The sequence below is a fragment of the Trichosurus vulpecula genome, chromosome 7 (assembly GCF_011100635.1).
Source record: "Trichosurus vulpecula isolate mTriVul1 chromosome 7, mTriVul1.pri, whole genome shotgun sequence".
Lineage (NCBI taxonomy): Eukaryota > Metazoa > Chordata > Mammalia > Diprotodontia > Phalangeridae > Trichosurus > Trichosurus vulpecula.
The window spans coordinates 58,754,556-58,771,933 of record NC_050579.1 but is presented as its reverse complement, the minus strand read 5'-3'; the positions used below and the strand labels follow the sequence as shown (position 1 = coordinate 58,771,933).

Sequence of the window (17,378 nt, the reverse complement as noted above, 5' to 3'; positions counted from 1 at the left end):
GAGAAATCATTCGTTAGTCCGATGATTACTTTCCAAGCTAGTGGTTGCTTCTATGCCGGGGCAAACATGCTTTTATTCCAGGTACGCAATGTCCACAGCACAGAACCCAGCTAGACTCCTTTTCCAAAGGCTTATCAGCTCTGGAAACTGCCCAAAGAGCTATTAAGCTGGTCCTTCCATGGCACTATCATCACTGTCCTTTGAAGGGGTGACTTTATTGTATTCCCTTTATTATGTGGAGTTGAGGGGAGGTCTGTTGACTTACTGATTAGCCACATGAACTTCCGGGTCAAATGCCCCCATACTTTGGTGCCCTCCTGATAAGATTTGGGTCAGGCACTATAAAACTTGGAGACCAACCCCTGCTAGACCAGTACCTACAGCAGCCATGGCAAAGTCCATCATCCTCACTGGTAAGTCAATGTTCTAAGGGGAAACTCAATCTCTGGTGACTTTCTTTCTTCCCTTTTCTTTCTGGGTCTTTAGTAAAGAATCACTATGTATGATAATAGGCTCAGAGACTTAGAGCTAGAAAGAGATCTTAGAGCCCATCAAGTCCAATCCTTTATTTTTACAGATGGGGAAACTGAAGGACAGGTTGGTTAAGTGACTTGCCCAAAGGTCACACATCTAGTAATTGTCTGAGGTGGCATCTGGACCCAGTTTTTCTTGTGTCCAAGCCCAGTGTCCTGTCTATTTTAATCTCATAATACTTTATCTTCTTCCATTCCACCTCTGATACTTTCACAGCCTGCCTTACATAAGCAACTCCTGGACCTGTTTTCTCATCTGTAAAATGTAAGGGGTAGAAATTCTTAACCTGGAGTCCATAAATTTGTGATATTATATATAAATATATATATGTGTGTGTGTGTGCTAGGTAGGCAATAGGACAGAGACAAAAGTGAAACAATCCCTGCCCTGGAGGAGTTATTGTACACAGTTAATAAATGCCTGTGTGTTTAAAAGAATTCAAAGACGTTCGAGATTCTGAAATGTCCTCCTCATCCAACCTCTGGTTTTCTTGCTCCCATGACTGACTTCCTATACTTAACTCACGAAAGACCTCTTCTCTCTTTGCTCCTGACGTAGACACGGCCATATCCTGGGGTGACTTGTTGGCTCCCCCTCCCACCTCCTTCTGGGTTTTTTTCCTATTTCTTCAGTAACCACCCTTGGTACTTCCTCTTGATTTCTCCTTAATTTTATTTACCAAATCAATTACAACAGCCAGGAGAAGAAAAGGAAAGCTGAAAAGTAAAGGTTGATGTAGTAGAGAAGACTCCAGGATGATTCATTTGCTCAGCTTGGTATCATCCTTTGTGGAAGCGAAAGCAGCACAGAGAGAACAAGTCAACTGTACACACACACACACACACACACACACACACACACACCACTTTTTTCAGATTAACTTTTCTTTGACAGTCTATTCTAACTCGTTTGGTTACATGCACCATGGAATTTGCACTGTTCCAGCAGTCACTCAAGACTCCATTCAGCACATTCTTCTCAGACAAATGAGATCTGATGCAAATGAACTGAATGGTCTCAGCCTAAGGCAGATGATGGATAGAAGGAAAGGACGATTCTGCAGACAGAGCCTCTGTGTGTTCTGGGAACCCTGGACAATGTATTGAGGAAGCCCGGACAATAGCTCTCTCATAGATAGCAAGCACCTGGCCCCCCAGTATGACCTCTGGGCTCCTAAAGAGTCTATCTGTGACATGGGAAGGTGGAGGCCTGGAATTCAGACACCTGCAGGGAATGTCCCTGCTATCCTCTGCCCTAGGAAGGAGACATGAAAGCAGTCTTTAGTTATGTTAATATTTTGTAGGAGAGGGATTAACCTTATTCAAGTTTGCTCCAGAAGTCAGAACTAGGGATTTTAGGTAGAAATGTCAGAGAGGTAGATTTTGGCTCAATCTAAGTTACATTTAGAGCTGTCCAAAAGTAGAAAGGACTGACTTAGAAAATAATAATAACAACAACAAAGCATTTATATAGTACTCTAGAGTTTGTAAAGGACTTTACATAGGTTATCTCCTCCGATCCTCACAACAGCTCTGTCTTGGATCATTGTATTGCTGACCCATTCACAGTTGGTCATCATGCAATATTTCTGTGACTGTGAACAATGTTCTTCTGATTCTGCTCATTTCACTTTGCATCAGTTCTGGTAAGTCTTTTCAGGTTTTTCTGCTGCCCATCATTTCTTATAGCACAATAGTACTCCATCACAATCACAGACTACACCTTGTTCATCCATTCCCCATTTTACAGATGACCAAACTTAGAGGCTAACTGACTAGCCTAGAGTTGCAGAGCTCATATATATCTGAAGCAGAATTTGAACTCAAGCCTTCCTGACCCCACGTCCAACACTCTATCCACCAATCCATCTAGCTGAAATAGTAGGCTCTCCTTACCTGGGAGCTTCCCAGCAGAAGCCGGGTGATCATTTATCAGGGACAATCCCTGCATAAGGTTAAGCCCGATGGCCTCTGAGGTCCCTTTCTTCTTTGGAATTCTGTGATTCTGTAGGAGAGCAGCCTACATACAGAGTGGGAACCTCTGTATGAGTGAAGAGCTCACCATCTTGACTATGGTGTGCATTAACTTTGGTTTTCTCCTTTGGCAGACGATAGTCTTAGCTTCCCTGAAAACCCACTTAGAACACTATGACTGAGATGAATTGGACCCCAAGAACTCACAGGACTGGGGGCATGAAAACTATTGGAACCAAATAGGATGTTCCCTGACAGAATGCAAGCTCCTTGACGGCAGGGACTAGGCAATTTTGCTGTATCTTCGGCACCTAGCAGAGTGTCTGGTATGTATTAGGTATTTAATAAATGTTTGTTGATTGATTTTCTCTTTCTTCTCTAGGTCTGGCCCTGGCACTGCTTGCTCAGCTGGGTAAGTCACAGGCTCCTGCTTCCCCACTGCCCACCCTACACAAACACACTCGTTTTTACAAGATCCTTGTAGACCTAGCCAATTCTCAAATATACGAAGGACAGCTAGTTGTCACAGTGGGTAGAAAGCTGGCCCTGAATTCAGGAAGAACTGAGTTCAAGTCCTGTTTCAGACATTTATTATCATCTGTGTGACTCTGAGCAAGTCACTGAATGTCTGTCTCAGTTTATTCAATTGAAGAATGTAATAAGAATGTAGTACATAGTAAGGTAGTAAGAATGTAATAAAGGTATAATAACGTCACCCGCCTCCCAGGGTAGTTGTAAGGATCAAATGAGAGAGTGTTTGTATAATGCCTGGCACCTAGTAGGCACTTTATAAATCATAGCTATTATTTTTGTGACCCTTCGTGAGCCCATTTGGGGTTTTCTTGGCAGAGATAGTGGCTCGGTTTGCCATTTCCTTTCCCAGCTCATTTTACAGATGAGGAAACTGAGGCAAACAGGGTTAAGTGACTTGCCCAAGGTCACACAGCTAGTAAGTGTCTGAGAGCAGACTCCAGGCCCCGTACTCTATGCACAATGCCCCCTAGCTGCCCCTAGCTATTATTAAGCGCTGATAATTTCTTTGTACATTATATAGGTCATTATTCAAGCTCAGAGAAGGCTAACTTACTTTAGTAGCTGGAGCTAACCACATTCAGAGTAGTCACTCTACTAACAAGGCCTGCTGCCCTCCACCAGATCATTGAGAACCGCCTGTAAACCCCCCACTGGGCATTCCATTAGCCTATAGAATGCTGAGCTTTGAGCTCAGTACCCGCTTGAGACACTTCCTAACTGTATGACCTTGGACGGGTCACTTAAACTCTTTCAGCCTGAGTTTTCCCATCTGTAAATAGGGATCATAATTGTATCTACTTCACGGAGTTGTTACGAGGATCAAATGAAATAACGTACGTAAAAAATGCTTTACGAACCTTAAAGTGTTCTCTGAATACTAGTTTGTTATAATTGTTATAAACTCCACTTGAGTGCCACCCCCTAAAGGAGAGCTGACCACCCTCTACTCTCTTACCCCCATTTATTAGTGCCCACCTCTACCCTGAAAGTTACATTTTATCTAGTTTGTATTTATATTACCTTATAATATATAAATATACCTTATACATAATTATGCTATATAGCTATATATAATATAATATCTTATATTTACCTGTGTACCTGTTGTTTTCCCCAGTAGAATGGAAGCTTCTTGAGGACAGGGACTATTTCATTTTTGTCATTGCATTGCCAGTGTATGCATTGCGCATAGTAGGTACTTAATAAATGCTAGTTGAATGAATGTGTAAATGAATGAATGAATGAATGTGTAAATGAATATGTGAATGAATGAATTGTGAATGAATGAATGAGCAGGCTCTGCTGCTGTCCCTCGCCATGACATCTGCTCCTTGCTGCCAACAGGCTCCGCCTACTACCTGACGTGCTACTTCACCAACTGGGCCCAGTACAGGCCAGGCCTGGGGAGCTTCAAGCCCGACAACATCGACCCCTGCCTCTGTACTCACTTGATCTATGCTTTTGCGGGAATGAGTGACAATGAGATCACCACAACGGAATGGAATGACGTGACCCTCTACAAATCCTTCAATGGTTTGAAAAACAAGTAAGGAGGTGGGAAAAGGAGGTGGTGGGTGGCCCAGTGGTTAGAGTGCTGTACCTGGAGTCAGGAAGACCTGAGTTCCCATCTAGCCTCAGACATTTAGCTGTGTGACCTTGGGCAAGTCACTTAACCTCTGTCTGCCTCGGTTTCCTCATCTGTAAAATGGAGATAATAAAAGCACTCACCTCCCAGGGTTGTTGTGAGGATCAAATGAGATAGTAACTGGAGCAGCTAGGTGGCACACTGAGTCAGGAGGACCTGAATTCAAATCCAACCTCAGACACCTGACACACTTACTAGCTGTGCAACCTTGGGTGAGTCACTTAACCCCAATTGCGCCGCCTTCCCCCCTCCAAAAAAAAAGACAAATGAGATAGTCACCGTAAAGCATTTAGCACAGTACCTGGAATAGAAGGTACTTAATAAACGATCATTCTCTTCCATTTCTTTCCATTCCCCACTGGTCTAGAAATCCCCATTGACCACAGAAATTCCTTCCTGCACTAAGATTTACAGATTCCTCTGAGGGAACAGAAGCTACACACCCTCTACTAATGAAACAGCTATGTTTGTAAATCAGGCACATGGCAGGTAACCAAAAAGATGCCGATGGTACTTTCTGTCTTCAAGAATAAACACACTTGATCTTGGTCCCAAAAGGCCAGGGGATACTCACTGACCGTGTTCACGCCACGAGGAATGTATAAATAAATGGAGGACAACAACCTCCCACAGTCCTCTGGCACCTCGTCAATCCTGCTTCAGGGACCGTCCTGTTGAGCTACCCAACCAGTCTCTCTCACTATGAGAAACTAGTCAATGCAAGGAGGTTTTTAACATTTGCTCTTTATTCTCTCTACAGAAACAGTGAACTGAAGACTCTCCTGGCCATTGGAGGCTGGAACTTTGGAACTGCCCCGTAAGTCCAGTACCAGAATCAACACCAGAAGGACTTAAAAGCTTCGTCTTAAGCAGGGAGGTGCTTTGCAGAGAGGTTAGGTCAAATTTTCCCCTGCCCTGAGGGATCTTACAGTATAAGACTGACACCATAACTGAGATGCAAAAAGGCCAAGATTAAAAGATATATACATAAAATAAGTAAATAGAGTAGAAATTGTCTGAACCAAGGACATTCTTCCTTGGGCTTCCTTCTAGATTTTTACTAACCTAGGAGAAGGGAAACTGGGTCCTATTCTCAGCTCTGACACTAACCAGAAATGTGGTCTGGAAAAACTCACCCTTTCTAAATCTCAAGTTTCTTCTCCTGAAAAATGAGAGTGTTAGATTCTTTGATCTCTGAGACCTCCCCAGATCTGACATTCTATAATTATTGAAGTAAAAAGGGACTCTGCCTGGCTTAGACCACAGCAGGAACATGGTATTTAGCTCTAGGTATCACATTTAGAGACAAACATGACACCCTGGAGCACATCCAAAGGTGGAGAAGGAGCTCCTAGACCATGATGAACAAGGATCTGTTAAAGAAACTGATCCTGGACAAGAAGCTACTTAAGGGGAGCCATAATAACCATCTTCTAATATTTAAAGCGTAATCATGTGAAAAGAGTTCATTTGTTCCACTTGGATTGGGATGGAAGAAATAGGAGCAATGGGCAGAAGTTGCAAAAAAAAAAAGGTAGATTTTTGACTCAATAGAAAGAAAAACTGCCTTTAAAAAGTAGAGCTATGCAGAAGTAAAATGGGTTGCCTCAAAGGGTGATAAGTTCTCCTTCACCAGAAGTATTCAAATGAAGAGTGAATGATAACTTGCTGGCAACGCTCTAGAAGAGATTCCTACTTAGGCAGAGGTGACATCGGATGACTTCTGAGGTTTCTTCCAATTCTGAGACTCTTTGTGATTTCTAAGGATCTGGTTATAATATGATCCCACAGCATGAACATTGAGGATCTGGTGTATTTGGTGTATTGGATAGGGGAGTGAATAACAAGGAAATTTTAGAGATTCCCCATTTGAAGTGTTACCATTTTACCTCCAATTAGTTGGGGAAGCTATAGGAATTCAGAAACTCTTTGAATGATACTAAATAATGATGAATTAGAACAGGAGAGAATTGTTAACATTAAATAGGAAGAAGGACTAGAAGGGGGAAGGGAGGAATATATAAAGGGACTACTATGTTCACATGAGTAGATAGAGCTGAAGTTAAGAGAGCAAGGGTAGCAGAAAACTGGAGAAGGGAACTGGTCAGGGCTGGGATGTACTTAAAGCTTTGAAACGACAGCGAAGAATTTGGACTTGTTCAACCATAGAGGACAGTACAGTGAACCCAGAGGAAGATCAGGGTCTAGACATGAAGAGTGACTAAAGAGATTTTTAAAAAGCAATTGCCTTCTAGAAATACTGGGAAAATTAAAAACAACAGGCTTTGGGAACAGAGACGATGGAAGGAGTGAAGGACACTGAAGAGCTGCCAATCATCAAAACTTTGTGGAAGTTTCCACCTTGAGAATAAGGGACAGTCACATGGTTTTACTATGATGACCCAAGAAAGGACCATGCTCTCTGGTTTCAAAGTGTGAGCTGGAGATGGGCACAGTCTGAGATGCATATCAACAGAGCTTTACACGTCACTCAGAAAGAAACGTGAAGTTTCACAGATTGATGTGATCTGCTTATGAATTTTCTTACTCCATATTCTTTCTGTCTCCTTCAGATTCACCACCATGGTTTCCACTTCTGAGAATCGCCAGACCTTCATCAAATCAGTCATTAAATTCTTGCGCCAGTATGAGTTTGATGGGCTGGACTTTGACTGGGAGTACCCTGGGTCTCGAGGCAGCCCTGCTCAGGACAAGGACCTCTTCACTGTCCTGGTCAAGGTAAGCTGGACACATCTCATTGTGATTTCCCTTCCTACTCCTTCCATCATCTGACTCACACTGAGCCCTAGCTCTCTCCTGATGGCAAAGCCTCTCTGGCCACCTTTCCAACACTGGCTGTGGTTTTGCTCATTCCCCCTAATTCACTGGTATGGAAATTGGAATACTCATTGCTTCCCATTGTCCTTCTAGGTTCTCTTTCTACCACCAGCAATCCTCCTCTGAGGCTCATTCAATCTATATTTATCATCCAATCAAGATTCTGGTGACTGTTGGCTACCACCTTCCAAGACCCTTCCTTTCTTTCCTAAATGAGTTAAGTGCCTAGCCCACAATATTTCTCTCCTCCCCAATTTTGGCTCTCATTCTAGGGGACTTCAACATACATACTTCAACTCCCCCAAATATCCTAACATCCCAGTTCCTCAATCTGCTCATTTCCTATGACCTACTCTTCCACCCCACCTCAGCCACACAGAAAGCTCATCATACCCTTGATCTTGCCATCACTTACAAATGTACCACCTTCCATGTTCATTAACTCTGAAATGCCCTTATCCAATTACAATTAATTGGCTTTCCCCCTCTCCCTCTGCTTTCTAATATCAAACTCTGTTCTTTATCCATACCATGACCCCCAGTCCCCCAGCTCCTTAGTCCTCTCCCAGGCCATCACCTCTGCATTAGGCATTCTCTCCTCTTTGCCCCACCTGGACTTTTTGGAATCAGTTCAGCTCTATACTGCCCTCTTCTCGAGTCCCTTGACCCTGTACCGCATTGCCAATCGTGCCCTGCCAAGTCTCGGTCTTGCCATCATCTATTGCCTTCACTACTGTATATGTGCCATTGAACAAAGGTGGAGAAAATCATATAATTGTTATAACTGAGTCCATTGCAAATTTTTGTTGCATAATCTCAACCGAGCCCTCACTGTGACTAGGCAATCCTTTTATACCTCCCTATTAATTCACCATCCCACCCACCACAGATATAAGATTCCCTCTCTCTTCTCTGTAATGTTGCATAGTCTGTGCCCCATGCCTGGAACAGTCTCCCTCCTCATCTCAGCATCATGGAATCCCTGGCTTCCTTAAAGTTTCAGCTCAATTACCAACACTTCCAAGAGGCCTTTCATGATTTCCTCAGTTGTCAGTGCTTTTCACTCCCCCAATTACTTTGTATTTATCTTGTATGCATTTTGTATTTATTTAACTATGTATATGTTCTTCCCTCCACCATCACACACACCCTCCCCCAATAGAATGTGAGCTTCCTGAGGTTAGGGACTGTTTCATTTTGGTTTTGGTTTTGGTTTTTAATCACTGATGCCTGAGATTTAATAAATGCTTGATGATCTCTGAGGTTCCTTGCAATCAATCAAGCAACAAGTATTTATGAAGTGATTACTATGTGCCAGGCATTGTGCTGGGCACCAAGGAGAGATCTATGTTCCCATGATCCTGTGAACTAAATTGAATTAGTGATGCATATGAATGAATCATCAATGGAAGAGCCTGGTTGAGTCCAGAGAGAAGGCAGAGAAGTCTAACTTTGGGCTACTGGCTGCTTGCTCTCTTCTGTTCACCCCCAGGAAATGCGTGAAGCCTTTGAGGAGGAAGCCAAGCAGATCAACAAACCCAGGCTGATGGTCACTGCTGCTGTGGCTGCCGGCATCTCCACCATCGAGTCTGGCTATGACATCCCCCAGCTCTCTCAGTGAGTACAACAGTTGGTTCTCCAAGTGTCTCTCTGGGGTTCAGTTGTTACTTGTGTTAGGACAGCCAGTTGTCGAGGTCTGTCTCAGAAGGTTCCAGGAAAGGTTCCCAATTTCCTATTTATCCCACAACTCCTTGCAATCTGGCCTTTGCTTCCGTCCCTCCAGTGAAATTTGTCTTCAAAATTAACAATGACCTCTTGAAGGCTAACTTGAATAGTCTTTTTACAATCCTCAGTGCCTCCTGTACCTAGTACTGTGCTTAGCATAGAGTAGTCACTTAATAAATACTTATTGATTGATCTTCAGCATTTCTCAAGTATTTGATGCCGTTGACCACTCCCTCCTTCCTATTATTCTCCCCTCCCTTGTTCTTTTCCCTCTCCTGGTTCTCTTGCTAGCTCTTTGCCTAGTCTGTCTTATTTGCTAGTTCATCCTCATCTTCCTCCCCCTTAAGTAAACATGTCCTCCAAGGATCAGTCCTTGACTCTTTTCTTTCTTTATTCTTCCATCTTATCCACTCCCTAATGTTGAATTGGTACCTCTGCACCCATAATTCTCCAATTTATCTAGCCAACCCCAGTATTCCCTTTGATTCTCAGCCCTTCATGTCTAACTACCTCCTGGATATTCCTTCAATACCAAAGCTAAACACATAATCTTCCCCCCAAAACTTGCATATCTTCCCAACTTCCTTCTTTCTACCCATAGCAACACTAATCTCCAAGTCACTCAGGTACATAAAGCTTGAAGTCATCTCTGGCCCTTCTATCTCCCTCATCCCTCACATCTAATCACTTTCCAAGTGATTGGTATTGGAAGTGGCATTCCAAGTGAAGTCTTGGCATTTTTATCTTAGCAATCTCTATCCTTGCCTTTCCACTCACTCAATCCTTCACCCTAGTTCATGCCTTTGTTACCACTTGGCTAGACTATGATAATAGCCTCCTAAAGGACCTCTCTGCCTCCAGTTTGTCCTTTATACTTCTTCCTGACATCATACCCATACATGTCACGCTTCTGCTCAGTAACTTGTTACTAATAATACACTTGGAAGAGAGTTGGGAGTATAGCTGGTTCCCCTTTCTGGTCAAACCTGGGAACTTTTCAAACAAATGGTTAACAGGAGATCCTACTTAGTCGAACCCTAGTCAGTAAGAGTAGTAATCTGCTCTAAATAGAGGAGAAAGGGTATTCCATAAGGACCTGCAGTTGCATGAGATTTTAGCAAAATTCTTAGCTCAATACAGATTTGCAAATCTAACCCAAAATCCCTCCCAAATTGAAAATACAATTCTGAGCAATAACCCTAAAGACACAGACACACATTCCTGTGAAGGGTACGCGATGACGTAGGCCCTGTTGGTCTGCCTGTTACAAAGCCACCCAACCTCCCAGAGGGGCTGGAGGGTAGTTGCTCCTGGCTCCCCAGCCACCCTCCAAAGTTCTGGGCTCTCTAATACGGCTACCAAAGGAGAGAGAAAAACGAAAGGAAGAGAATGAAATAGCTGCATGCATCTTCCATCTGCTCTGTGACCACTCCTTGTCCTCCCTCATGATAGAATTCCCACAGCACCTTCTACATTCTAAGCATATTACAGCTCTGGCAGCCTGGAGGGTTCTCTAGATTTACAAGGGGCTGATAGAGTTAGGATACATAGGGTCTAACCCTATGAATGGAAAGCTACCTCCTTAGACCAGTCAGTTGGCCTCTCACTGCTCCCTTTTCCAATATTTATCAGTCTGTTAAGGAGCTGAAAAGGGGAGGGTTCATTATTACATCTGATTTCCTAATAGCTAGGAAATAAGGAAGTATTAATTAATCATGGATGACCACTTTCTTTATTTTATCATGGGTTGTTTTTTGTCTGTGTTTTCTTTTACCACATGACTAATATGGAAATATATTTTGCATGATCACACATGTATATCTTAGATCAAATTGCTTACTGTTCAGGGAGAGGGAAGGGGAGGGATGGAGAGAATTTGGAAATAAAAATTTTTAAAACAAATGTTAAAAATTGTTTTTACATGTAATTGGGGAAAAAATAAAATATTATTAAAAAAGAAAAGAATCATGAATTAAAATATTGCCATGGATAGTTGAGGAAATATGTTCTTTAAAAACAAAAGAAAGAAAGAGAGAGAGGAAGGAGGGAAGAAAGGAAGGAAGGAAGGAAGGAAGGAAGGAAGGAAGGAAAGAAGTGGGGGAGAGAGAGAAAGAGAGAGAGAGAGAGAGAGAGAGAGAGAGAGAGAGAGAGAGAGAGAGAGATCAAAATCTATACCTGTGCTTTAAAGCCCTCTGGAACCTGGGCCCAGCTTACTGTTCCAGGCTAATGTCACACTACTTCTCTTTTATTCACCCTACATTCTAGCCAAGCCACATAACCAATCAGCTGTTCCCCACTTTCCTGTTTCCATGCATTTGCACAGTCCTGCCTCCATGCCTGGAATGCCTCTATATCTCTTATCTGTTGAAATCTTCTTCTTCCTTCAGAGCTCAGCCCTGGTACCACCTCCTTCCTGAACCTTCCCTGATTTCCCCAGCTGAAAGTCCATAGTGATGGCACTTATTTGTTTAACAGAATTGAGTTGAATGGGAGGCTGTCCCTGACAGGGGTACAGGAAATAAATAGCCATTAATTCTGTTCTCCAATCTAGGTATCTGGACTTCATCCATGTCATGACCTACGACTTCCATAGCTCCTCGGAGGGCTACACTGGAGAGAACAGCCCCCTGTACAAAAACCCCAGTGACACCGGCAGCAACACCTACCTCAATGTGGTGAGTGAAGCCCCTGCATAGACTCCAAGGACGACTGGAGGTGAAGAAGATCACCAATATGGGGCACAGAATGCACTGTCAATTCAGCTATCTGATCAAGTAATCAACTAATCGTTTCTAATACATGGCAAAGGCATTAAATTGTTATGCTGGGGAAACCGATCAGGTCATCAGTAATTAATTCTGCAATGTCAAGCTTACCACTACCATGACCACCACCATCACTCCTACTGCTGGAGGCCGCTAGGTGACACAGTAGATGGAGCAGTGGGCCTGGAGTCAGGAAGACCTCCAGCCTCAGACTCTCAAACATTGTGTGACCCTGGGCAAGTCACTTAACCTCTATTTGCATCAGTTTCCTCTACTGTAAAATGGAGATTGTAACAGCACGTATGTTGCAGGCGTTGTTGTGAGGACCAAATGAGATGATAATTGTAAAGTTCTTAGCTCAGTGCTTTGTACGTAGTTGGTGCTATATAAATGCTCACTCCCCCTGAACTAGGGAAAGGGAAGAGAAGAAGGATTTATAAATGCCTACAATGTGCCAGGCACTGTGCTAAGTGCTTTATAAATAAGATCTCATTTAATACTACTACTGCTACTACTAACTTATCTTTATAGAGGGCTTTAAAGTCTTCAAAGCACTTTCCGTATCTACTTTGATCATTTGACTATGCCAGGTAGGGCAGTAAGCTAACAATTAAGAATCTGCCTCCTGGATGGAATAAGTGTTCATTCAGCTATTCGTTTATTCAACCATCACTTGTTAAAATCTATTATATGTGAGGTATTGTGTTGAATGCTGAGGAAGACAATAAAATAAAATTTAAAAATCTCTTTGAGGGCAGATTCTCAAAGAGCATACCACCCCAAAGAAGAGAAAAGACAGTTCTCTATTCATTAAAATTAACTATAATTAATTATAGTTGTTACTTCTAATTAACTATAATTAACTATTATACAAAACATAATATGACATGCTTAAGAGAATTACAAACTGCTCTTGCTGATAGTAGACCCTCACTCTGGCCACAGAGAATGTCTGAAGTTCTCATCTGGAGATTATAGGAGAGCAAACATTCATCATGGAATCTTTGTAAATCTATAGAGTCCTAAAAAGTGCCAGGCCAAAATTTATATCCTGGTTGTTATTAATAGGGAGTAACCAGGGAAGGCTTTAAGAAAGATGAGGTATTTGAACTGGGCCTAGAAAGATGGGCCAAGTTTAAATGTGCTTCCATTGCAGGATTATGTTATGAACTATTGGAAAAACAATGGTGCCCCAGCTGAGAAGCTCATTGTTGGATTCCCATCTTACGGACACACCTTCATCTTGAGCAATCCTTCTGAAACCGGCATTGGTGCCCCTACCTCTGGCCCTGGTCCTGCTGGGTCCTACACCAGGCAGGCTGGCTTCTGGGCTTACTATGAGGTATGTGTCTAGAAGTTGTGTGAAAATGGGGAAAGACTGTTGTCGACCCTTAGCCTTCTTATGCTGTCCCAATTTCCTCTAATTCAAAGCAGAAAGTAGAAGGGAAATACCATAGAGCTAGAGCTAGAAGAGACTCCAGACGTCATCAAGGCCAACCTCTTCATTTTAGAGATAAGAAAACTAAGAATCACATGAATTCTTTGGGTCATACAGAGAGTTAAGTATCAGAGGCTAGATTTGAACCTGGCTTCTCTTTCTCTCTTTCCACGGTACCACACTGCCTTATTGTTCTTGTCTACCTTAGAAGGGCCACTGGAAGACCAGAAAAATCTGACTTTTAGGTAGACCCTCACCCAGGCCACAGAGAATATCTGAAATTCTCACCTGGAGACTGTGGGAGAGCAAACGTTCATCATCACAGAATCTTTGTAAATCTATAGAGTCCTAAAAACCGTCAGGCCACACCTTACATGCCAGTTGTTATTGTCATAGAACCAAAGAATGTTACATTGGGAAGGGATCTTGGAAATCATCTCTCTGAACCAGAGGTTCTTAACCTTTTTATGCTATAAACATCCTTTGGCAATCTGGTAGTCTGTGGGCCTCCTCTCAGAGTGATGTTTTAAGTACTTGAAGGAAATGTTAAGTTCCAGTTAAAGGACAATGAAAGTAAAAATGTAATTTTCCCACCTCAAATCCATGAACCCTCTGATACGTCGCAGCCTAAACCCCTTCTTTACATCTCTCAGTATCCTTATAATTACTAAAAATAATGATCAAAAATTTGTAAGGAATTAGAATCCCGATGTAAGGTGTTCACCAATAGGATTACAAGCTCTCCCCTTGAAGTCATTTCCACTCAACCCCTTTCTTGAAAACTTTTCTCAATTATCCTGCCTCATTGTTCTCTTTTCTCAGATCTGCCCCTTACTGAAGGATGGTGCGACTCAGGTGTGGGAGGCTTCTGAGGACGTCCCCTATGCTTACAAAAGCAGTGACTGGGTTGGTTATGACAACCCCAAGAGCTTCCAAATCAAGGTAGGGTATTTCTCTGGGCTCCCCTGAGTTTGTTCATCCCTATTTGTAGCCCAAAGCCTTGGGAGAACCCAAGATTGGGCCTGAAGAAAACATCTGTCCTGCCCCTACAGGCTGAGTGGCTGAAGAAGAATAACTTTGCAGGAGCCATGGTCTGGGCCATTGATCTGGATGACTTCACTGGGACTTTCTGTGACCAGGGAAAATTCCCCCTGATCAACACCTTGAAGAAAGCCCTGGGTCTGGAGAGCACAAGTGAGTAGGAGCTGCAGATGTTCCCAGGGTCCCAAAATGCCCCTTGTCTACTTCCCACACCCTACGACACATGAAAAATAACTGAAACAATCAACCACTAAATGCCTATCCCCATTCTGAGAATCAGATATTCACGTGTGTCCTCATCCTTGTAATGTCAAGAACATAGCTTGTGATGTAAGTGGAAATCAGTGATGGAGTAGGTGAAAAAAATGGCCAAGTTTGTTGACTTTGGACAGTTTTAAGGCAGAATAATGGACCATCGTGGCTTGGATTTATGGGGCCACAGACCTAGAGCTGGAAGGGTCCTCCAGCATCATCTAAGTCAACCCTTTCATGTTACAGGAAAAAAAAATGGAGGTCCAAGGTAAAAGAACACTGACTCTGCAGTCAAAGGTCCTGGATTCAAATCTCACCTTTGGTGTTTAATTACCTGCTTGACCTTGAGCAAATCATTCAGCTTCCCTGGGCCTCAGTTCCCCCTCTGCAAAACAAAGGAGTTGGAATAGCAGGATTCTTGTTATTTTTACATCATTTCAGTCATGTCTGACTCTCTGTAATGCTATTTTGGGATTTTCTTGGCAAAGATAACAGACAGGTTTGCCATTTCCTTCTCCAGTTCATTTTACAGATGAGGAAACTGAGGCAAACAGGGTTAAGTGACTTGCCCAGGGTCACACAGCTAGTAAGTGTCTGAGGTTGGATTTGAACTCATGAAGATGAGTCTTCACGATTCCAAGCTAGATTTTCTTAGGTCCCTTCAAACTCTATACGGTATAGACATGACTTGCCCAAAGTATAAAGCTTTACAAAGCACTTTTCTTATAACAACAAAATGGTGAAGTGGCAAGAGTACTGGATTTAGGATCATAAAAACTGGCTTCAGATCTAGAATCAACCACTTATTATCTGTGTGACTTTGGGTGAGTCCCATAAGTTCTCTGAACTTCAAGTGTCTCCTTTACAGGCTAGATGATCTTTCCGTTCCCTTTCAGATCTAAATCTAGTTTCCCATGAGTTGTGTGAGGTAGGTAGTACAAACACTAATTTTACAAATATTATTAGCCACAATATACACCATAAATAATCTTATTTCATAGTAATGGGATCATGGCTCAGGAGTTGGAAGGGACCTCGGAGGCCATTTAGTTCAGCCCATTCATTTTATAGAGGCAGAAATAAATTCTATACCCCAGGTGACAAAAATAGCATCAGAGACAGGACTCAAACAAAGGTCCTCCTTCTCCAGAGTCAGTGAATATCCCCTTCAGCCATGTCACCTAACTAGGGTTTATGTGATGTTTTAAGTATATTATCTTTATTTTTTATATGTTACATATCCTTACAACCATTACAATGGTTGCATTACTTACACAATCCTTAATGTAATGTATTACATTACAATCCTTACAACCATTTTTTGGTAGATGGTATGATTTTTACAGGTCAGGAAACTGAAGTTCAGATAGGTTATAAGGGGCTCTTTTAAGGTTACAGAGTTTGCCATTCAAATGTAGGTAACCTGACTTTCCAACCAGTGCTCAAACCTCTCCTTCCCTAGTGCCATGAGCCTTTGTTAAGGCCACAGCGATTTTCTGCTCTGATATTCCAGGCTGTACAGCCTCAGCTGCAAACACATCAGCTTCCAGCAGTGGCGGAAGTGGCAGCTCAGGTGGGAGCAGTGGGAGCAGCAGTTCTGGGAGCAGCTCTGGGAGCAGCGGATTCTGCGCTGGCAAAGCTGATGGTCTCTACCCTGTGGCCAATAACAAGAATGCTTTCTGGCATTGTTTGAACGGCATCACCTACGAGCAGTATTGCCAGTCTGGACTTGTCTTTGACACCAGCTGTGAGTGCTGCAACTGGGCATAAACTTGACCTTCCTTTCCTTTTCCCATTCTCCCGACTTGATACCCTTTGCTTATAACTCTACAATAAAAGCCAGCAATGAAAACTCAAATGGTCTCCACCTTGTGTGGCTAATACAGAAACATTTTAGGTGAGAATGTTGGTATGAGGCAGATGTTAAAGACTGCATGGGCACACCCTTTGGGGTATACGTGGGAAGGGACAGCTTTTTTTTCCCCTTGAAGTCACTGCTGTGATTATAGCTTATATTTACAAAAGCTCAGTGGGAGTCCATCTGCTGGACTGTGATCTTCTTGAGAACAAAGATTTGTCTTTTGCCTTTCTTTCTACCCCCGGCTCCTGGAGCACAGTGCTGGGCACATAGTAAGCACCAGACAAATGCTAATTTGCTGATTGACTGAGATAACGAACAAAAGATTATTATCCCCATTTTACAGATGGCACTGAAACTCATTGACTTGACACAGAGTTAGTATATGGCAGATCCAAATTCAAATCTAGGTTTTTTGACTTGAAGTTAAACACTATTTTCACCTTGCTCCCCGAATTCTATGCCAACCCAATGCCTGTTCATCTCTGTGGTTATTTCAAGGTACCCAGAAATCTTATATTCCAGAGTCATTCATCATTTCCCTCTCCCTGATCATCTGAAGCGTTTCTCCGATCATTTAGCTCATAAGGTGATAGATGAAAGACCCAAGTTCAAATATGGCCTCCGACACTTACTAGCTGTATGACCCTGGGCAAGCAATTTAACTTCTGCTCACCTCAGTTTCTGCATCTGTAAAATGGAGCTATTAATAACACCTACCTCCCAGGATTGCTATCAAAGGAGATATTTGTAAAGTTTTTAGCATAGTAGATGC

General features: G+C 42.6%; 1 protein-coding gene across 1 annotated transcript; it reads left to right on the top strand.

The window, feature by feature from the left end:
* The first annotated feature begins 388 nt into the window (after window positions 1-388).
* On the top strand, window positions 389-16,515 carry CHIA (chitinase acidic). Its single transcript, XM_036767310.1, has 11 exons — window positions 389-413; window positions 2,890-2,919; window positions 4,386-4,587; window positions 5,447-5,503; window positions 7,260-7,425; window positions 9,017-9,141; window positions 11,801-11,924; window positions 13,171-13,356; window positions 14,275-14,394; window positions 14,505-14,646; window positions 16,259-16,515. The coding sequence occupies exons 1-11, from the start codon at window positions 389-391 to the stop codon at window positions 16,513-16,515; spliced, it is 1,434 nt and encodes a 477-aa protein (XP_036623205.1).
* The last annotated feature ends 863 nt before the right edge of the window (window positions 16,516-17,378 follow it).